This window comes from Nanorana parkeri, unplaced genomic scaffold (assembly GCF_000935625.1).
Source record: "Nanorana parkeri isolate BGI_ZX_2015 unplaced genomic scaffold, ASM93562v1 scaffold153, whole genome shotgun sequence".
NCBI classification, from domain to species: Eukaryota; Metazoa; Chordata; class Amphibia; order Anura; family Dicroglossidae; genus Nanorana; species Nanorana parkeri.
The window spans coordinates 594972-618767 of NW_017306421.1; the positions used below are offsets into that span (position 1 = coordinate 594972).

General features: G+C 39.5%; 1 protein-coding gene across 1 annotated transcript in view; it reads left to right on the forward strand.

Moving 5' to 3' along the window:
• NAALADL1 (N-acetylated alpha-linked acidic dipeptidase like 1) overlaps positions 1-23796 on the forward strand; it is a 42478-nt gene that overhangs the window by 11129 nt on the left and 7553 nt on the right. The window contains exons 3-14 of the mRNA XM_018554311.1: positions 884-1005; positions 3380-3499; positions 7412-7601; positions 10381-10474; positions 11683-11784; positions 14504-14589; positions 16598-16717; positions 17537-17622; positions 17791-17854; positions 19153-19220; positions 21472-21563; positions 23501-23591. Of these exons, the coding sequence (XP_018409813.1) occupies positions 884-1005; positions 3380-3499; positions 7412-7601; positions 10381-10474; positions 11683-11784; positions 14504-14589; positions 16598-16717; positions 17537-17622; positions 17791-17854; positions 19153-19220; positions 21472-21563; positions 23501-23591 (1235 nt within the window). The remainder of the gene's footprint in view (positions 1-883; positions 1006-3379; positions 3500-7411; positions 7602-10380; positions 10475-11682; positions 11785-14503; positions 14590-16597; positions 16718-17536; positions 17623-17790; positions 17855-19152; positions 19221-21471; positions 21564-23500; positions 23592-23796) is intronic.

Genomic DNA, 23796 nt, shown 5'->3' on the forward strand with positions numbered 1-23796 from the left:
TCAGCAAGCAAGAATGCCTGTGCTAAGGAGTCTTTCATTTTTTTGTATTAGTGAGTAATAGGGGGCAGCCCAGTAGCTTACAGGTCAGCACTTATGTCTTGCAGCAGTGGGCTCCTTGGTTTGAGTCATGGCCAGGACACCATTTGCAAATGCCATTGCTAGCTGCATAAATTACTATGTAGTTCATCATAGCAATTGCATGGTTCACTATAATCAGTGTAGTCCCTAGTTTTGTTGCTAACGGGTGGTTGAGTGATGCCACCCTCCTCGCCCGGCTTGGCATCCCACCCAGCTGCTGGGTCCCAGATTGCTAACAGCTGAGCAGAGAGAAGTGTATGGCCCTTACACATCTCCTTACCCAGCCCTCAGCAACCTGGGATGCTCTGGCCAGAAAGGGAGTAGCAGGCACACTGCAAACCTTTTACAGCAGAGTGGCCATGCTCCTCTGCCTGCCGCTCCCCCCACATGATCCCCCCACATGACCCAAAAGGACTGCACTGACTATAGCTATAGTTATATACTTGATGCATAAAGTAAAGTCTTGCCCTTACAAATCATATGCTGTCTTTTAATATTCCAGTACAGTATGGGATATACAGTATTACAGCATTGGGTGGATTTCTTTGGTAGACCAAAAACAATTCTTCCCCCATACACATTTGAAAATGGGCAGTATAGAATAATGTAAAGTGAGAGCTCTCCCAAGGTTAGACCCCAGCGGTCTGCAGTACCTCGTAATCCTGTAGGGTTTACTTGTCATATGATCCTAATAAAATCACAAGTATCAGATAATAAGGTTCTTATGCCCATGTGCATCTTTATTTGAGAAGTTTTGTTCCCTAGTTCTTTCACTTACATTGTATGTCACTTCTATCCTCATCAGTTTCATCAAGTAATTCTGTAACGTTTACATCGCTTCTTAATGAAGAAAATTTAACAGAAGATCAGAAAGACCCCGAGGTAGTTAAACCATTCGCAGCTTATGCTCCTGCTGGGAATCCAAAGGTAAGCTGAGGGAAGGATCTTAATTATTATTATAAAAATAGTCATGATAAATAATATTATAGTAATAATTGTGATGAAGCATTTTATCTGAGAGAAACACGCCATATCCTAAAGTATTGAGCTGTAAAACTATGTAATGAAGTGGTGTTAATAAACTCAAGAACAGTTGGGGTCTTGTACAATCTATCAATTAAATTCCTAATATGTTCTTGGATTGTAGGAGGAAAACCTAGCAACCTGTTATGCTCTGTCTGGCGTCCCGCCCAGCTCGCTGATGTCACAGGTTGCCTAGAGCTGAGGAGGATGTTCTGGCTTGCATCCCACCGAGCTCCAAGCAACCAGTGATGTTAGTGAGCTGGCCAGGATGCCAGACAAAGCCATTGACAGCAGGGTCCGGTGTCCGCTGCCGCCCCTGTTAAACCCTCCCCTGGGCCAAGTGCACCAGTGACCATTGCCCGTCAGCACCCCCTTTTTCACCCTTTGAAACAAAATCGCCTCAGGTGCCAAATAACAAATGGATGGCCTTGTATATACAGATATTCCTTGTAGGCTCTAAGGATAGTATGGCAAATAAAAAACAAAACACAAAATAGATACAGTTCCCTGAGTAAGCGTTGGCACCCTAGGACAGAAATTGTGTTACTGGCAGAATTACCACGTGAAGTGAGGAATTACTAAGTGAAAATTAATGAAAAAGGTTAAAAAAAGGAGAGCTAACGCTACTAATTTTGCAGTTGTCACTGGAACAGTTGAGAGAAAACCATCCATTGGGGACAACTGTTATGGTGACAACCAAGAGGGTCGAGGCAGGCAGCGAGTATCATAAACAGTGAGGCAAGCCAAGAGTCGATAACCAGGAGATCCAAATAGCAGGGAAGGGAGACAGGAAACAGGAAATGAGGCGTCGTAGTTGCTTTGGGTATGGCAGAATAACTCGGCAACAAGTCTTGGCTCTGGCTGGGATTTAAACCCAGCAGGGGCCAGCGACGCCCCCGCTGTCTGGGCAACAAGGAAGCCACAGGTCCCTGCAGACCAATGGGATGGCTGGGAGAGAAGGAGTGCTCGCAAGGCCCTCCCCGGCAATGACCAGCACCTGAATCGACTAAGAAGCCACGGCAGTGCCACATGCGCGCGTCACGCACGCCTGTCATGCGTGCGCTCATGTGCACAGATGCAGCCTGCCGCCGGGCACCAATTCAGCCCAGGAAGGACCCTTGGATCTCCGTTGCACCCGCCGGACCCCAGGTAAGAGGGCACCCTTGGCCCCACGACACTGTCATCAATTTAAAAATGCAGGTAAAAGCACATAAAAATCCATTATTTTAAATAATTACCTGCAGTGCCTTTCTTTTCCATAAACTATTGTTTATTCAGTTGCAATGTGTATTTGAATTTGTTAGAACATTTGATTACTGCAGGAAGAGTCAGTTACCTAGCACAGTCCCCTCCCTCCTTGCATGTTATAGGCCTCTTCTAAGAGTATATAATTACTTTCTGTGCTGGCCCAACTCCTCCGCACCTCCCTTCACCTCCTTACATAACTTTTTATGTAGCTTCCTGCGGTGGAGCAAAGGGAGATACTACTTAAGTAATAGTCTGCTGGGGCTGCTGACACCACATCCAAGATGGTGGAGCCCAGCAACCATCTTAGGGCTTTTCAATGTCTACATAAGGTAAGCTTTTACAGGTAAATAACATGCATAAAATACAATAAATGCACATGACATATAGTAAGATGTTTGCTGAAATTAATGATCTGGTGACAATGTCTCTTTAAAGTGTATTTCTACTTTTGCAAACACATTTGAGAAAACCCCTCTATATGTTTGTTATGTGTATTTTTTCACACCGCATACCGAAATTAATTTTTAACAAATATTTCTTACTTTTTAGATGTTTTGTTGCAGCAGGCAACGTGGCTGAATCAGAGTTTTTCTTAGCACCTTTACAGTGATCTGTCCTTATAGAAAGATTTAGGACTGAAATTTGAAGATTGTGTTTCTCTCATTAACTCCATTACCCTGCAATTGAGAAGCTCCTCCCAACCCTTCCTAGCATTACAATAGAAGGAGAAGCATTTTTAAAAATATTTTTCCGCTTATGCTATGTGAATGGGAACATGTAACAAATATAAAATAGGTCTTATCCCAATTTGGCTATGAAAGTGGAAATATACTTTAAGAATAAATACCAAAGAGGATTACTCCATTTGTGTTCCAGTTTTTACCACCTTTGACTTCTCTGGTTATCAATATGGCCATATTCTGTGTTTGGAAGTGTTACAATACCACACTGTTTGCTGTGTAATATGTTTAAGTAAACTATTATGCTTTTTCTGGATACATGTACCCATGTTTCTCAATGTATTTTCCAGGGCAAGCTGGTATATGCTAACCAAGGTAGTCTGAGTGATTTCCAGTTCCTCAATCAAACACTAGATCTAACCGGGACCATTGCCATTGTGCGTTATGGAGGAGTTGGCAGATCTGTTAAGGTGTGTCTGTATGCATAAACATATTGTAAATTGTGAATGTGTACAAAACTAAAAGTATAAATAGCTTTTAAAGAATACATGTAAATAACTGAGAAAATATGGAGCCTCTCATTTCTGATTCCTTCCTCTAAGAATGTTAGTTGTGTGGCTGCCATGATGATCCAAAGTCTTGAATACTTTGTTGAGTATATGCAACAGAAATGTTTTATGTATCTCTGACTTTGTTTTCTGTGATTAGGAGGTCACAGACAGCCAGGCAATTATTATTTTCAGAAGGAAATCAGCTATTGCAGCCTTCATATTTCAATTAAAGGAGAACTATGAGGTGAGTGATTTACACTTATACTCATAGTTAGAGCTGACGTGTGACAATGAAACTGTCACACGTCGGCTCTATTGATCGGGAAGTGAGTGAACGCATACAGTTGATCGCTCTCTTCCCGATCATCTCCCTGCGGAGAACGGTCAGTCACCGCTCCCCACAGGGATTCCCCCCTCCCCTCTCTTATCGTCTAGTGCTGACTGGAGGAATGGACGGGAGAGGGGACGGGCACAGATGGCTCTGCCTCTAGATAGGCAGAGCCCGCTGTCAACCAGCCAGCTGGGTGGATCTCAACAGTATTGTCAGGATCCATCCCGGCTGCAGCGCTCTCAGTATATACTGAGCTTTGGGCTATGGGAGAACTATATGTCCCCCCGTGACACTAAAGAGAACTATGGGATAAAAAGGTTACCCCATAGTTCTCTGTTATTACAGAATTACTTTAAAAGGCATACATTTGACAAACATTTAACTTTTTTTACAGATCTTTACTATACTACTTTACTATAATGTATTCCTGAATGTCAATACAGTATACCGATCAGCCATAACATTATGACCCCTGAGAGGTGAAGTAAATAACGCTGATTATCTTGTTACAATGGTATCTGAAAGTTGGTGGAATATATTAAGCAGCAAGTGAACATTTTGTCCCTGAAGTTTATGTGTTGGAAGCAGAAAAAATGGGCAAGCGTAAGGAATTGAGCGGCTTTGATAAGCGCCAAATTGTGATTGCTTACGACTGGGTCAGATGAACTCCAAAACTCTTCCTGACCTGCAGTAGTCAGGACCTCCAATTTCTCCAGATCTCAATCCAATCGAGCACCTGGGTGATGTGCTGGAAAAACAAGTGCGATCCATGGAGGCACCTACTCGAAACTTACAGGACTTAAAAGATCTGCTACTGAAAGCCTAATGCCAGATACCACTGCATACCTTTAGAGGTCTAGTGGAGTCCATGCCTCAACCGGTCAGGGCTGCTTTGGTGGCAAAAGGAGGACCTACTCAAAATTATTTGTGTGGTCACAATGTTATGGCTAATCAGTGTAAATACCTACTAGGGTCCTGATTTACTATAGAATGAATGCAGATGTGGTTAACTAAACCTGAATTTACATCAAACATACAATCATGTGAAGATGCTCCATTTTATGATATTGTCTGCTCAAGATTGGATGTTTTATGAATACACATGCACTTCAACTTATGTTGCTTTACTTCTCTCTCTACTTTGGTAAATGAAGATCTGAGTATCTAAGTGGTGGAGACATATTTGTCGGCTTCCAACTGCCATTTCTATAGTCCGAGTTTAAAAATGTAACATGGTTTGTGATTAGTTCCGATAGTTAACAAGTAATTTTCTTGTTTGAAAACGCTTATAATATGTCAGCTTCAGCATCATATTGAGACAATGCTTCTTCCACAGTGTCCTATTACATAAGTGTCTATTTCTCCACTAACAGGTCTCTGTGAGTGTTCATGTGCTCGTGAGTTTATTCACTGTTGCGGTGGAATTTTGAAACAACTTGTCAAACACTATTTTACATTCATTTTTAGGCCCCTTTCAGATGAGCGTTCTGATCAGGTCTGCCTGTCAGTTTTTCAGGTGGATATGATCGGAAGCCTAATGTTAGATCTACGGGCAGCCAGATCTAAACGGATGTCCCTTTAAATCTGATTAGTCACAATTCCCTCAGGTCTGTGAAACCAAACAGAACAGAGTTCCATTTTGGTGGACCTGATTGTGATGGATTGGGGTTAATCTGATGTAAACGGACACATGGTCAAGGAAGTAATAACACGGGTCAGGAACGTTTAGTTTTTTCCTCCATTGTAAGATGGAGGAAAAAACTGGACAGTCATGGATGTCATAGAGTGACATTCATTCTGTACTGCTCTGATCATGATCACCATGGGATCCCCAGTGCTGATAGGTACCCGTGTGAAAGAGGCTTTAAACCCGTAATTTGCAAGCTCCAGTTTTATTTTATTTAATCTCTGCAATCCTTTTTTTCCTGGATGTGAGCATATTGTAATTTCTGAATGCAGTAGCTATCATCTCTGTCCCACTGTGTTACTTCTTGCATCTGGCTTGTCCATTAGATTCCACCACAACTCCAGGCTGAATAATGCCCAGTATCATCCAAACTCTTCCTGTGAGCCTGGGCAGTCATGGACATGCCCCCTGTAGTCTCAAGATCTACAAGTGGTTGCCTCATTACCCTGCCTGGATTCAGCACAATGAAGCCAGCCTACGTCTTAGCATTGGAGATATGGAGGAAGAGGCAGCGGTTGTCATGTGACCGCGGCTATTATCTTATTTTAAAGTTGAACTCCAAACACAAAAACTTGTGTATATATAAATATATTCCTTAATAGCCACAAAGGATATAAATCCACTTTGTGTGCACCAGATGCAATCTCAAACACAGTTATTGCCTTGTAAAAGTAGCAGTGGCACCATCACTGTGCTATACACTGAGTGGCCAGATTATTATGACCACCTGATCTTTGTAGGCAAATTAGCTATAATTAGCTATAATTTCGGGGCTGAAGTTGCTAGAGGGCCAGACCATTATAAATAGGGAAGCAGGTTGTTTACCACGACAGTAGAAGTGATTTTTTCCCCTTCGTTGTTTACCCAAGATATGGGTAAACAACGTGATTTAACAGCCTTTGAACGTGGGATGATTGTTGGCGCTCGGAGCCATGGAGCAAGTATCAGCAAAACAGCAGAATTAGTTAGCAGCTGTTGTTAAAGTAGTTAAAGACTGGACTGTCAGCCGAAAATCTGGGTCTGAACGTGCGAATTGTGGTCGTCAGCGACTAGTCAATGTGAGGGCAGAACGGAGAGTGGCAAGATTGGTTGGTACAAGACAGAAGGGCAACAGTGCAGTGTCAGATTCCTCGCATCACCTTTCAACATCTCGTGGAGTCACGAGGCGGCCCAACTGAGTCATCTCGTGGAGTTATCTTGTGGCCCAACTAAGTACTGATGGGATGGTCATAATAATCTGGCCACTCAGTGTATACTGTATATAGCCTGTGCCTAGAGCAAAGCTGTGGGAGGGACCCAGCAGGCTCCACCCACTACAGGTTGCCTGCAGAAAATTACAGTAGGGGGTGGAGACATGGTCCCCCTGCACAAGGAGAGAGAGCAGCAGTGACTGGTCTCAATACAAGGAGTTCCTCTATAGAGGTAATGTTTCCCACAGGACTACTGCACAGATCTGCAGAAATACACATATTAGACCAAGATTCAAATAAGAACACACATGACTCTTCTATTTACATCATATTTGCCATTTAGATTTAAGGTATTACAGACTTATAAATTGATCCCGGCGTTGGTCTTTAACCTTATGAGACTTATCACTGGGGAAAAATCTACTAGTGAAGCAATTTGTGTTTAGTATAGTTTTTCAGCCTCTGCAATTACAAACTCTTGCATCTCCCTAGCCTTAATTTAGCTGGAATGCAAATAAATTGTATAATTACATGAAAAAATGGCTTTTGTAGTAAAGAAATTATTTATAAAGACGTATTTGAAATCTATGACTCTTAACTTCCTGCATCTCTGGGTTTCTTAGGCAATAAATGCTGCCAGATTTGGAGTAGTTGGTGTCATTGTATATACAGATCCCAAAGATATCAATGATGGCATTTCTGACGAATCTCAAACATACCCACACTCCTGGTACATGCCCCCATCGGGTGTAGAGCGCGGGTCTTACAGTGTAGACTTCGGGGATTTTCTTACTCCATATTATCCAGCCAAAAGTAAGTCTATTTCAGTTTCTTATCTAGTCCTTTCTTGCTGATACATTCTCACCAATATTCTTCCATTTTACAGCTGAAATACACAGTAGACAGCTTCTATGGAAGGGACCCATAGCCTAAGGCCTTGTACACATGGGCTAAGTATGTGGAAGAGCAATGTGTAGAGCAAACTTTTACAAAGTATTTGCAAAGTTTATATCAAGCTTTGTTAAAGCCTTTAGGGCTCATTCGCACGGACGCAAGTACTGGTGTATGAACATACAGTGAAAAAATCTGCCTGTATCTGCGGCACTCAGTTGTTTTTGTCCATAGGATTGTGTGGACACAATAATAGGTGTATTTGTGTCTGTGGGAATGAGCCCTAAAGTAGATCTTAATGAGAATGATGATTATGACTTTACACAAGCTGCTATCAGTCTTCAACAGGCTTTTAGCTTATGGAATCCTACTAAAACCTGCTAGCAACTTGTTTAAAGTGATAGCACTTCCATTTAGATCTGTGTTTAACCTCTTCCAACTGGGACTGAATGTTGATTTACCACTTGAAGACCGCTGTGTTAAACCCCCTTCCCGTCCAGGCCATTTTTCAGTATTCAGCTCTGCGGTACTGTGGCTGTCATTTATTCCGTCATGCAACGGTGTACTGAAATGAAATTTATATCATTTTTGTGGGACAGAATTGTGCTTTCTTTTGGTGGTATTTAATGACCACTGGGGGTTTTATATTTTTTACTATATAAAGAAAAAAGTACCAACATTTTTTAAATAAAAAACTGTTCTCCCTGTGTTACGTTATTACCCTATTTTTTGGAAAAAAAAGATGGAGTCACATTGGGTGAATAGATACCCAACATGTCAATGCCTTAATTTACTGTTAACAGTGATTGATATCCCTAGGATTATTGCTCGCACTCCAATGTTTGCAGTGATATTTGCACATGGCGCAATTGTCGTTTTCACTCCCGACTTGTGTTTGCATTTGTATGTACGTGTAAATGTGGGCAGGGGACTTTAAACAAATAATTTGTGTTTTTTTTTTACTTTTTTTCTATATGTGACTAATTTTTTAAACTTTGTTTTTTGTTTTTTTTACACTTAACTATATTGCTATCATATAGGGGGCTAACATGCGGTCCGAACTCTTGTATGCAGCAGCCATCGCCAGCTGTAAAAGAAAGGTTCAAAGTTTCCCGCTCCTGCTCACACGCATGGGTGTGGGGCAGTGGCAAAAGCCATTTAAAAACATTCACTTGTCCTCAAGTGCAGGTAGTTAAAGGCTTCAACAAAGCTGCCTAAAAGCGTTGCAAATACTTAGTACACACTGCTCTTATACAAGCTGAAGCCCAAATGTACAAGCCCTAAAGTGTATCTGTAGCCAAAACTTTTTTGTTTTTGTTTTCATTTTTTTGATAGAGTGGGGACTACGTACGTATAATTTGTTTTTTTTATATAAATTCATAACTGATTAAAATTGTGTTGCTTATCTGCCTGGAATTGGCCATTAGCATACTACTCGCAATCAAAACTGAAAACGCATAAAAAAGCACTGCCTACATTGTCAGTAGTTCAGTTTTTCACCAATGCAATGATACAGTGCATCGGTCCATCTCAGTTCCTTTGATTGGTATTCTAGTTGTTGCAGTCCACGAATGTAAACCCACAGGTGAGCAGTTGGCATGGAATCCACCGGGATCCCCTCATGGAAGTTTGGACTTAGGTGCATGCTGACCCCTGGTTGTGACCCCTGGGTTCACCATGCTCGACTTGCAGAGAGTACCCATACACACAGGAGAAGGAGAATGTGGCAGCACTCCAGGCAGGACTAAAAAAGGCAAGATGGCAACGGAGAAGACAAAGACCCATAAGAAAGGCCAAAGGTCCAGGCTGGCAGCAGACAAACGAAACCTAGAGGAGAAAGCTGAGTCAGTACATGAAAGAATAGTCCAAGGGAAAAGCAGGTCAGGAGCAAAGGCACAGATGGGAGTTTGGAGGCAACAGGAAAGTTGCTCTGGCAAAAGGAGCTGGTCAGAGAAGGACTTAAATAAGGAGATAGATATGGGGCTGGGAGGAAGTAGCCAAGAGGCAAGGTATATTAACCATTAGGTAATAACAGGTTCCTCGCTGCCTTTTACATACAGAAAGTCTAAAAAAAGTCTACACTATGTTTCCCACAACCACTAATCACTGCAAATCACAAGCAAACCTGCACTGAAAATTTGATTGTGTGATACAGTAAGAAAAGAGACAGAGTGGAACACAAACTAGCTTCATGAATCAGACTTATGTAATGTGTGTATTCTTTAATGTATGTATTATTTCTTACAATGTATAAATGTCAAAATATTTTTTTGCCATTTATTTCATAGAAATACGGATTCTGACTGTGCCCCCCTTGGTTAAATATTCCAGCAAAATCCATTTTCTTTTGGTTATTCTTTATTTATTGATAACAAAATATAGAATATAGAAATAGAATCTGTTCTGTAGAAAGATATTACTACTTTATTTTTGCCGAAATCTGGCATATTCCACTATTTTCCAATGCCAATCTTCAATGGAGGGAAGCTGGGGAAGGAATATCTTCTGTGTGGGATCATTTTTTAATTATTTTTACATTTCCTTCTTTATTTCTTATGTCAATCTGTCTACATTTCTCCATTTTTTACACTTCATTTGGATAATGCAACTTTTCATGTCAATCAGGTGAGGTGAGATAACAGCTGTAAGTGTATTGTCATCCCAAGTATTAATTTATTCGTTTTTTTAAATACATTTTCAGGTCACACCTATAGAAGAAATGAATCTGAGATCACAGGCCTTCCCCCAGTTCCAACCCAGCCAATAGGATTTGGAGATGCCAGGACTCTAATATGGTGAGTGTGGCAGTATACAGTGCACAATTCTGTTCTCTTAAGAATTTGAAACCCTTATTTTCCGCATGGAAAATCCCTGTCCCTGTCTTGTTGCGAGTACATGTGTCCACACCGCATCATTCTGAACACTGTACTGTATGTTTTCTATTCCATACTGCATCATTCTGAATGCTGCACTGTATGTTTTCTATTCCACCCTGCTTCATTCTGCATGCTGTGCTGTACATCTTCTATTCCACACTGCTTCATTCTGCATGCGGCACTGTGCATTTCCTAGACCTATTCCACACTACATCATTTTGCCTTCTACTCTGTATGTTTTCTCTACCATACCACTTCATTCTGCACTCTGCGCTGTATTTTTTCATTCCATACCAATTGTATGTTTGCTTGCTTTGCTGTATATTTTCTATTCCTCATTAACTTGTTCCCTATTCCTCACCACTTCATTCTGCACACTGGGCTGTACGTTTTATACTTTATACTCTTCACCGTTTGTTGTTCATTACACACTCGTTTACAAAGTGTTTATTGTCTTAGTTGCTGGTTGCTAAGTAGTGGCCAACTTTTTTAATGAAATTCTTCTTTAAGGTAGGCAAAGTGTTAGCTTTCCCTATATTCCCTGTGTAGAAAAGCATATGTCATAGAAAAGTTTAACTTTATAACTGAGATAACATTTTAACTTCATAACTAGTTATAACTTTAACTTTGTACTGAGATTTATATTTTTTTGTGTCTGTGAGAATCTCACTTGTGGCACAGTAATTAAAACATATTTTGTCGGTACAAGGAATTTGGCAAACATATGGAAGGTTTTCGGAGAGTAGGCTCATACTCCATTTAATAATTCACTTTCAAGTCAATCCCACTGTTGGTGCAGTCAGGCCATATCCACCTATTTGACACAGCGAGCTCATCTCGTTGCAGAGTTGTTTTAGGGTGCCTCAGTGTGCCCTAGGTCTTTTAAAATCCTAACAACGCCCCTGCCAAAGGTAATAAAACAAGCAGTAGTTGCCTATTTTATATCACATGATTAAAATGTATGCAAATGCTTACCTGTTCTTCAAATTTTGCACAGCTCATTATGAGGTTTTTATATGAATGTGGCTTCCAAGCTTATACAAGTCTGGTGCCTGAGCTCTGTTATGTCAGTTTTATGTTTGTAAAACAATTTTTATTCTTACTGTCTGCTATATTTCTACCCACAGTGCACTTGGAGGTTCTAGAGCTCAAGCCTCCTGGCAAGGATCTTTATCATGTGAATATAACGTGGGACCCGGATTCCGCACTGGTGAACAATACAGTGGCAGGTTGGATATTTAAATACATTTATGTATGTTCTAATTTAGGAAGTTACTAACTTAAAAGAGTGACTGACAAATTTTGGAATTTATGGGGCTTGTGATTGGAAGTTGACATCTCTTCGCTCAGGTGGGATAACACAGATACGTTATACCAAATAATATTATGAATGGTCATTTGATATTAATTGTTCAACACTATTCTTCTAACTGTGGAGATGTATATGAAGAGATTGGTTTCAGAGCTTTCTGGACAGGTACACGTGAAAACACAATACTTTTAGACTCACAAACTGACTACATTTGAATAGAAATGAATGTATGTTGTGACTCGCAATTGTCCTCTTTTATCAATTGTCTGGAAGATAAATGTTGTTTGTTATCTTATATCAGGTCTTAATTTTTGTCAGTGCATCATAGTTGAATGAATGGACTAATTTTATTTGTGGATGGAGAAGCATAGGACCGTTCTTTTTTCATTCAATATGATAAAAATGGCTCCATCAAATCTATATAAATATGCACATATTTGGTGTGCTAAAAAAAGGGAACACATAAAAGTTTTTTTGTTTTTTTTTAAATTAGGTGAAAACAATAATATGAATCTTTCACAGAACACAATATGTTTGTGATTGTGTTATCTGTGCCTTAGAGATCGAATTGTGTTCTGTTTTATTATGGAACATAAATGCCTAAAGCATATATTTGCTGATACTACACCAGCCTAAAATGTCAATCACATTCATGCTGATTATGAAATAATATAATCTGATATAATCTGTAGCTGTTTTGTAGCAATTGGTGTTTTGAAGCAATGAATTGTAAGCTGTAGTATTACATATTATTTGTGGCATATGTCAGGCGTGTTTAGGAATTTCCAAACCCAAACACATTGCCATGTCATCATTTTGATGACATCACCTCCTGCATCCCTTTCCAGCCAGCTCTCAGTTTATACACAACCTGTCTTAACTTGGTGTTTCTTCTGCTCCCATCCCCTTTCCTCTGCTTCTGGACTCTCTGCCCTGCTCTCATCTCCATTCATTGTATTTGTAGAGAACTTTGGCACAGAGACCTTCTTTATAACTCTATTTATTAAACCCTCAAAGTGAATACATCAAAGGCATTGGAAGTTGCACTTAAAGTAGATGTATTGGCAGAACATTTTTAAATAGCAACATTTCAGGTCACAACGTCTGAAATGTTGCTATTTATACTAAGAAACCTTATATAATGTATACTAATACACTAATAGAGCTTCATAAGTAAATTTTACTAATACTGTTATCTTAGTAGAATATACTTATGGGGCTGTGGTAGTTGAATATACTAATAAGGCTGTCTAAGTAGAATATACTAATAGGGCTCTCTTAGGGGAATATTCTGATAGAGCCTGCTTAGTAAAATATGCGAATAGAGCTCCTTTAGTAGAATATACTAATAGAGCTAAGTAGAATATACTAAGGGCTTATGCACATGAATATAAATACAGAAGTATGGGCGTACAGCATAAAATATGCCTCTATTTGTGGTGCTCAAAGTCCCAGCTGCTGCGTTTTTGTTCCCATAAAATGTAATTGACATAAAACACTGTATGCTGGTATACGCCTGCAGATCCCTGTACCTGCATGCATATGGGTGTAATTTCCAGAATGCAATACTTCCGCTTTCGGGTATTTACACCCATATGGGTGTGCATATGAGGCAAGTACTGGTGTTTACATGCGTATACTCGCGTACAGCTGGGGCTGAAAATACGGATGTATGTAATGCGGTACGTCTGTATTTACGCACGTGTGCATAAGCCCTAACAGAGCCTTCTTAGTTGACTATACTAATAGAGATGTCTTAGTAGAACATACTAATACTAGTAAAGCTTTCTTACAAGAATATACCAATAGAGCTCTGTTAGTAGAATATACTAATAGATCGCTCTTAGAAAATACTTGGCCTTATTTTAAAAAATAACGAATAGTTCTCACTTAGTAAAACACTAGTTAGTAGAGCTCAATATGCCAATGGAGTTCTCTTAGTAGAATATTCTATTATGGATCTCTTAGTTGAATATACTAATAGAGATCTCTTAGTAAAATACAATAATAGAGCGATCTTAGTAAAATACACCAGTGAACCTATCTAAGTAGAATATACCAATGGTGCTCTCTTAGATCTCTCCTAGAAGAATTTGCTAATATACTCTTAGCAGAATATACTAAGATATACTAATAGTTCTCCCTTAGCAAAATATACCAATAGATCTCTCTTAGCAGACTATACAAATAGATCTCTCTTATAAGAATATACTAATTGGTCTCTCTTAATAGAAATGACTAAATATTTGAATGTTATGATGAGATTTTTAGAATGAACGTTAGTACGACAATTTAACTGTGTATACCCAGCTTTAGAGAGCTATTTTATCTTCTATTGCCAATACAATGATGCAAGTGTTATTTAGGAGTACTTTAAATGCTGCCCTCCTGTGGTGCTCAGGAGGTGACGCGGATGCTGAAGGCTGTATAGCGTGGTAGGAAGTCTGAATCTGGACATCTACCAGACTCCATCCACTGACATATAGAAGAATGGGCAGTGCCACCTGTGATACTAGCATCATTGTAATGTTTACTGGAGAGCCTTACATTAACTTGCTCAACTGTTATCAATGTTGTTAAAAAAAAAAGTGTTTGTTAATTTTATTAAAGCTCTCCATATGTCCTCTTTCCTCCAGTGATGTTCAGGTCAATGTGTACAATCATCAAACAATTAAGTCATCAGCAAATGTAATGGGCCTTATCAGAGGAAGTGTGGAGCCTGGTAAGATCATCAACATGTTTGTTATTTTATTATACTGCCATCGTAATTCTATATTATTTCATCCAACATTAATCACATTTATTAGATATGCTTTTAGATATGCCAAATATGAAAAAAAACCCTACACTATATTTTCATATAGATTCATGTAATGTATGATGTTCTTAGGATATGTAATGCATTGTTGGTGTATACAGGTAATCATTTATAACTGCATATGGGACAGAACTGGGTTTCCAGGTCTGTTCAATCAGCAGAGATGAACTGCAATCAGATTAGACATTGCTGTTCAATTGCTTTTTTTTTGCATTCCAAACATCTTAGAATTGAGAAGATATGAAGGGAGATGAATGCTAATTTAAAGTAAAAGTAATGTGTAGTGTCAGGGAGCAAAAAGTCTGAGAGAAAGTGTTTTTCTGGGCAAAGAATATGCACATTTCATATGTTTTACCCCGGCAAATATAGTAATACCCATTGATCAACTAGAATTCCAGGGTGCCTCTAACATCATGTCTGAGGTACAAAAAGTGCCCCTGCTGCACTGAAATCCCAAGCAATGTTGTCATCCCTGCTAGAGATGGGCTCCATGTTCGATGGGTTTTTTTATGTTTTTTTTAAGAAAATAAAAGACTTGTAAAAAATTTTTTTTTCAAATAAAGGATTTTTTCAAAAGTGTGGCCTCTTTTTAAAACTTGTATTCAACCCTTTAGTGAATGGGTAGGGGTACAAGTACCCCTTACTCATTCACAAGGTGGGGGGCACATCTGGGTGCCCCTTTATTAAAGGGGTACCCTGATGTGAATAAGCCCCCTGTCCGCACCCCCACAACCAACGCCCCAGGGCTGATGGGGAAGAGGCCCTTTTCCCCATCGGCACAGGGACAAGGTGCTTTTCCAGGGGCGACCCTGGAAAAGCACCCTCCCAGTGCCGAGGGCATGTGGTCTGGTATGGCAGGGAGGGGACACTCGCTCATCCCCCTCCCTTTCCTGCCCTGCCAGGCCTGTGCGTGGATCAAAGTTCTCGTATGGAATTTTAGGGGGGACCCCACGTTTCCTCCCCCCATTTTTGGGGGTGGGGTTCCTCCTTAAAATTCCTACCACACCTTAAGGGCCAGGTATGACTTTGAGGGGGAACCCCACACCCTTTTTTTTTTTTTACATGGGTTTTTTTTTTAGCTTTTGTTTTCTAGATGGGGTCTCTCCTAACATTCCTACCAGACCTAAAGGGTCTGGTATTGTTTGGGAGGGGGAGCTGCACGCTCATTTTTTTCTTTACAAATGTAATTTTTGCTGCAGCAGGTTTGAATTCGAACTTTTCCCATGTTCTACAGTTTGAATTCGAACCGAACAGGGGGTGTTCAGCCCATCACTAATCCCTGTCCAGTTCTCTTCTGCTAGACTATAGTACCTCTTCACTTCTCCACATACCCATAACATAAAGGGGAGGTGTTCTGTAGTTCATGAAGGGCGAACACAGGTAGGGGTTCTAACACTCATTAGGATTTCAATGAAGCAAAGGCAGTGTTGTCAGCTCAAGCAAGAAGTTAGGATCTCACTGAATTCTAGCCAGATCAACAAGTATTGTTTTGTAATTGCAGCGAGTTTTAAAGAGACAAAACATGGGGAAACGCACATGTAATGCAGAAATGTTTTAATATGTTTTTTTTCTTTCGAATATACTCTGACATACATTTTACTTTTGAGGTATTTATTTTAAAGTAAATCTATGCTTAACCCATTGCAGTGCAAACCAACACTTTCTCTCTGCTCCCAGCACTCACTTTCCTCTCTCCTATGTGACAGCATTTGTACTTAGTGACTGGCTGCTCAGGCACTCAGTGCTGTCATATGGGGGACGGGGAGAGAGTCCAAAGTCCTGTTTAAGTGATTAGGGGGCCATCCTGAGCGACTAGAGCTTCCTTTGCTTCTGGCAGACAAAACTGCATTGATTGTTTACCTCCCTTTACTTTTACTTCATTAACATGTTGAATCTACATTTTAATTTGCAGACAGGTATATAATGTATGGAAATCACAGAGACAGCTGGGTCCATGGCGCTATAGATCCTAGCAGTGGAACTGCAGTCATGCTGGAAATTACTAGAATTCTTGGGGAAAAGGTCAAACAAGGTAAAAAACTCACACACTTTAGTTGTCAAGTAAAGCTGGCCATAGACTGCATAAATTTCCGCCAATTCAGCAAGAACCGCGTGACCCTGTTGGCACCTTCCGCTCAACATAAGTTGATTGTTCAGTTGGCTTTTGTCAAGCGGTGTAAAACTTCTCAGCTGAACAGTGACTGCAGGTATTAAAAGAGTTGGCAACAGGGATTCCTCCATTCACGCTGTTTTGTGTGGATGGGGGCATCAATGGATTTCTCTTGTTCAATCCCGTGTAGCATGTATGGCCAGCTTAACATATTATTAAATTTGTTGTGTTGGTTATGTATTTAGATGAAGCACTCTGAGGAATGCTGAATTAAGTTTTACTTGCTTATAGGGACATTACATGTATGTATACAGCAATACATATAGATCATACATATAGGTATATAGATCAGTGTATAGAGAGATCAGTGTGTACTATACTCCTCACTGTGTATATAGAGATCCAGGGGTGGACCTACCACTGATGCAGTCGGTGCAACAGGCTTCTGTGGGGGGAAGTGGCCGATGTGCTTCTGAACAAGGGGGGGGGGGGGACTTGGGGGATAATGCACCAGGGCCCTTTGTTCCTTAGGTCTGCCACTGGCTCACCCACACCCATCATCACGCGCTCTGAAAGGCCCAGGGACAGGGAGACTGGGGTCCAGCATTTACTGTGCGCGCAGGGACGTGACAATGAGAGTGATGCAGCGGTTGCAGGTTGTGAATACTGACAAATGGCCTGGACAGGAAGGGGGTTTAACACCCTGATCTTCAAGTGATTGAAGATGTTTTTGCTTAACAGGAAAATGGCGCCCACGGAGATCAATAATTTTCGGTAGCTGGGGAGCTGAAGAATTTGGCTTAATTGGATCTACTGAATTTGCAGAGGTAACTCAACAATGAACTTCTCTTTACTCCCTTTTAGTCTGTGAAATAAACCATTGTAGCTCCTCTAAGTTACTTTGTGCAGTTTTATTAATACCAATAGTAATAATAAAAGTTTTTATTTTAACAATAATAATTATAACCACTAAATGCACTCTTACATTTTTGTAGGAATACTATAGCAAGCTGAGAGACAGAACAGCAGCCTATATCAATGTGGACATTTCAGTATTTGGTAAGGCTTTGTAAACAGAGTATATAACAGATAAAGTCACATATTAAAGTGAACCTAGTGTTAGATCTATTTGTGTATGTTAAAGTGGACCTTTACCCCCTTTGAATAAAAATCACTCTGCATGCTGATTTCAAATCATCTTCCATTCATCAGTTAAACAAAGGTGTTTTTTATTTACTTACAAAAAGAGTTTATCCACTTCTGGGTCCATTTTGGCACAAATGATGTAATGTGCCCCAGCATTGCATCCTGGGATGATTACATAAGCAGAGCATTGCTGGACAATTTAATTTGTAATCTCACGAGATCTCAGGCAAAGGCATTTTCCTCCCTTGAGATGATGTGCATGGTCACATGTCCTACTCACATGTGCCAAAGTTCCAGGAAGTAAAGGGAGATCTAGTAATCTTCCCTTAGTTAAAATTGCCACTGTCAGAAGACTGGGGAAGAAAAGAGGAATAAGGTATGCAAATAATTCAAAGCCTGCAATTATCTAGAAGTATCTGTAGATTGTCATTACTAAACCTTTCTAAAGGTGGCTTTGTTGTTATTTTAAAGATATGGGTAAAGGTCCGCTTTGCATAAGTAATGCATAAGAGAAACACTTAAAGATTAATATTTCCTCTTATAGAGTTCACAGAACTCCCTTTTACATTGACTTTATCTTCCCTCATCCCTAGAAGGAAGTTATTACCTTTGTTCTCCCGTCAACCAGTCATCTAATTCCTGGACTGCAATGCAGGCCCAGAGTGAACACAATCATGTAAATCCTGATGCCCGTACAGTCATTTCTATGTTCTTGACTGAGTTTGGATGAGTTCTAATTTAACCATGTTGCAGCATTCCACCCCCCATCTTATACAGCTTTCCATGTTCCAAAAGGCGGTAACCCTATTGCCAATGTCACCTCCGCACCAGTGGTTTCAGAAATCCTATTCCACTTACCGGTACCTAAAAAGTGATGACATTTAATCAGTTTCCTTTTCTTGAATTGTGATGCACTTGCCTCATATATATAACTATGTTCGGAATACGGCAACCTATGGCCCCTTTTTATCTGTGTCACACAATTATGGTTACATAATTGGTTCTATCTTTAATTTTTGAGCAATCTCTACAACATTTCTGATAAATTAATTCAGTGAAATGAAAATAGATGTTTGTCAGTTTAGGGAAGTCCTATCAATACTAATATCAAAGCAGCATAGTAATATATGTATGCAGAGCACTCATTTATACCAGATCGATGTATCTTTTCACATGTTACCTTCTAATATAATATTCTTATATTCCACCAGCAAATGCCACACTAAGAGCACAAGGGACACCTCCAGTTCAGAATGTTATATTCACGGCTGCTAAACAGGTACAGTGTACTGTTTGTTATATTTAAAGCATGAGTTTATGCAATCCATGTTTTGCTTAGGGAAGTGGAAAAGTGGCCCAAAGAGCCAGTTGCTAGTTCACTTGGGTTCCATTGGAAATCTTACTTTTAACACTACAGGAAGGTATAAGACAAGAATCCCTACATATTTTATGTTATGGTCCAAATAAAAAAAGAAGAATACTTATTAGTTGCTAATCTAATAAGGAGGAATAGTGTATACAGGTGAAACTCGAATAATTAGAATATCGTGCAAAGTTCATTTATTTCACTAATGCAACTTAAAAGGTGAAACTAATATATGAGATAGACTCATTACATGCAAAGCAAGATAGTTCAAGCCGTGATTTGTCATAATTGTGATGATTATGGCTTACAGCTCATGAAAACCCCAAGAACCCCAAATCCACAACCTCAAAAAAGTAGATTATTACATGCAATCAATAAAAAAGGATTGTACATAGAACAATATCGGACCTCTGAAAAGTACAAGCATGCATATGTACTCAGTACTTGGTTTGGGCCCCTTTTGCATCACTTACTGCAATTACTTTTGCACGATATTCTAATTATTCGAGTTTCACCTGTATTTCCTGGGGCATCCTGTGGTGGCGGGGGGTCACTCTGCATTTAAAGGAAAACTAAACCTAAACCTTTTTTTTTGTTTTACTTCTTTTTTGGGTCACAGGAGTACATTTACTAATGTCTATTGCTCACTCATCTTTACTTATAACATTGTTAATAATATTACAGCAATTAACGCAAGAAAAAAACCCATAAACAAATGACTGACTGATTGATACTTAATATGTATATGATATAATTTGTATTGTGTGTATATATACTGTATTTGTATTGTATATTTGAATATAGAAACAATTTTACTTGTGCAACCCACATGTGCCAGATCATGTGGTGTCTGCCAAAACAGCATGAAGGAGTCACATTTAGGCGTCCAGTAACTGCATGATTCCTCCTGTTGGCACGGACCATGTGGCCAGTACCTTATACAAGGGTACATTATAACATAAATACTTTTTTTCATTCTTAATACCTTTTGTACTTTTTTCACAGGGGGCTGTTATGTTACCATCTAAATTTTACATTTAAACACTTCTGCTTTAAGCCTTGTACATTTGGGCTTCTGCTTGTATAAGTAGCATGTACAAATAATCTTAAAATCTTTTGAGTCCCACTTGAGTTCCAGCTGCCATTTCAAAATAGAATAGCAGCTGTTCTTCCAAGCTCCGTTTTAAAATGGCGGCTGGTCTTACTGGCTCCTGAGAACCTCCATCAGCACTAGCATTAGAATTGCATCCGACAGCAAGGATTTAGCACTAAGCCCAAAAGCTGAACTCATCAGCTTCCGGGCCTCTGATGCTTCTGCAGCTCGCTCCTATTGTGCACATTGCAGAAGTGAAAACAGATTACTGCCAAAATTCTGTTTACATGGGGAGTGCAGTGATATCATGAGTGACATTTCAGCACCTCCTCTGAATACAGAGGCCAGTACAGAGCTAGTAAAACCCTTTTTCAGCACCTCCCTCTAGCAACACTTCTGCTTTAAGCATTGTATATTTGGGCTTCTGCTTGTATAAGTAGCATATACAAATAATGTTAAAATCTTTTGGGTCCCACTTGAGTTCCAGCTGCCATTTCAAAATAGAATAGCAGTTGTTCTTCCAAGCTCCGTTTTAAAATGGCTGGTGGTCTTACTAGCTCCTGAGGGCCTCCATCAGCACTAGCATTAGAATTGCATCTGACAGCCAGGATTTAGCACTAAGCCCAAAAGCTGAACTGGTCAGCTTCCGGGCCTCTGATGCTTCTGCAGCTCGCTCCTATTGTGCACATTGCAGAATTGAAAACAGATTACTGCCGCATTTTGTTTACATGGGGAGTGCAGTGATGTCATAAGTGATATTTCAGCACCTCCTCTGAGTACAGAGGCCAGGACAGAGCTAGTAAAACCCCATTTCAGCATCTCCGTGCAGCAACAAATCACTTCGATAGTGATCTATTGCTGGCTTTTTGCACAAGTATCAAATGTTCACATGTGTGTACGCAATGTCATAGGAATTTTTAGCCAAAACAAAAATTGTGTATGATCTACCAACCATCTCAGTAGTCTGAAGTCCACAGTGACCTCAACATTACTTTACCAAAACAAAACAGACCCTGTCTATGTCCCCTTTATAGCAGCTGTTTATGTTCTTATATATTTTTCATATTGTAGGTTTCGCAACCTGTCAGTTCTCTCAACGTTTATGATAACTGGATCCGTCACTTTAACCGCACCAGCTCGATCTATGGAGGTCTCATACCCCAGTAAGAATCCATTCTGACTTCAATTTATTTGTATCTATTCTGTTACCTTTACCCAAAGTATATGTAAACCATTGAAATGTGGATTTATATTGTATTTTACGTTATGTAACAAAAAGACTGATCTTTATCTATATGTTTGACCACATAAGTACTAATTTATAAATACACCTTTATTACCAGGCCAATTTTCAGTTTTCAGTGCTGTCAGTTTGACTGACAATTACTCGTAATTACCAGGTAACACTGTGCTCAAAAGAATTTTATATCATTTTTCAAGACATTTTTATGATATTTAATAACTACCTTTTTTTTTTACTATAAAAAAGGGAAAAAAGTTGGGATTGATTACAGTTACCTTTCTTTGCTTTACTTTTACAAAAACTGTCCCACAATAATTGGTAGTCAGTGGCTTGTTAACACTCCCCCACCACCACCACTTTAAAAAAACAATCCCACAATCATTGATGGTCAGTGACACTTTAACCTCCCACTTTTAAAAGAATGATCCCATGGGCATTGGTGGTCAGTGGCACTTGAACCCCAATCCCCTTCTTTTTAAAAAAAAGCAATCCTACAATTTCACAGTCATTTGGTCAGTGGCACTTTAAATCCCTCACCTTTACCTTGGATCTGCTGCAATACTCTTTCCTGCTGTGTTTATAAACAATTAGTCCATTCACAATTAGGAAGGGGATCTTTCTCCATTGTAAATGGGCACAATGTTTGTAAACACTGGCAGTGTTTACACTTGTAATGGCTGTGATTGGTTCACAACGATCACAAGGTAGAAAGCAACTCTGATTGGCTCTGTAGCTTGTTATTTAGATCTCAGCTGTCAGATGACAGGAATTGATGGGTAAACTGACTGCTCATGTGTTTTTTCTGCATGCTGTTTTAAAACCACGATCCAGAAAATAATGTCCACCACTCTGCTGTAGTTTGAGGAGGTTAAGTAAAAGTATGTATAGCCAAAACCTAAAAACAATGGCAGAAAAAATCTAGATGCCCACAGAACTAAACCATTACGTGTGCGAGCATCTCCATAGTTCTTTTGCATTTTGGTTTTATGCCATGTATAAGGTGCATGTTTTGGCTACCTGAATAAGAGAAATCTGAATTCTTTTGCTCTCCTCTTCCCCTTTTTTTCCCCTTGAGGAGGGTGGAATGTTAAACTATGTTTTTGCTTCATGTTACATTAAAGATGCATATTTTGGCTACCCAAATAAGAGACATCTGTATTCTTTTGTTCCCTTTCTCCCTCTTCTCTTTTGAGGAGGGTGAAGTTTCAAACTATTGGGGAGATATAGAAATGAAGTCTTCTATGATGACTACAAATATAGGTCTTAATATTCATTATACAAAATTGCCTAGCCTGTCCTCTTTTCTTTCCCATGTCCACTGGAGGATAGTTGCCACCAGTGACACAGTATAGGAGATATAACCATGTGCACAATGGGACAAACCTTGCTTTGTAAACTATTTTTTCATATATCTGAAAACCTCCTGAGGAAGCTAGTGATTCAACATTGCGAAATGCGTGGAGATGTTGCTGCTCTCACCATTAGACCTTTTTGTGCTTTTTCACTGTACCCCGAAAATGTATGTCAATTATGGAAATATTACAGTCTGACAGAGGCAAGTGTGAGCTTTTCTCGGATTATTTCTTATGTCATTGTTTTTAACATATTGAGGTCTATTCTATGTCATCGATTAAATAAAATATTTTAATTTTAATTAAGTAATGTTATTTGAGTACCGCTATGGTTCGAATGAACCATTTTTTTTTATTTTTTCTAAATTTAATGTGTAATTTGGATGTGGTACTTTTTAGAGGGCAATCCGTTTATTCTGTTAAGATCTAAAATATAAGCTTTGTGCACTGAGAAACTCTCCTCTCCTTCTGCATTGCATGCATTTATTTTCTGATGTTCTTACAGGCTGGGTACACTTGGAGCTGGGAGTGACTATGCACCTTTTCTTCATTACTTGGGTATCACGTGTATGGACCTTGCCTTCACCTATGACAGGGTAATGCAGATCATCTATAGTTCATGGGAACTAATCACTTTAGCAACATAAAGCATTGCATAACGCAAGTGTGAATAAACAAATGCTGAAAAAGACAAAACAATTCCGACTATCTATGAAATTTGCATTTTGCTGAAACTGTACAAAAGTTCTTATACTATAAAAAAATGTAACCTATAATGTCAGATCTATGTTAAAGGAAACA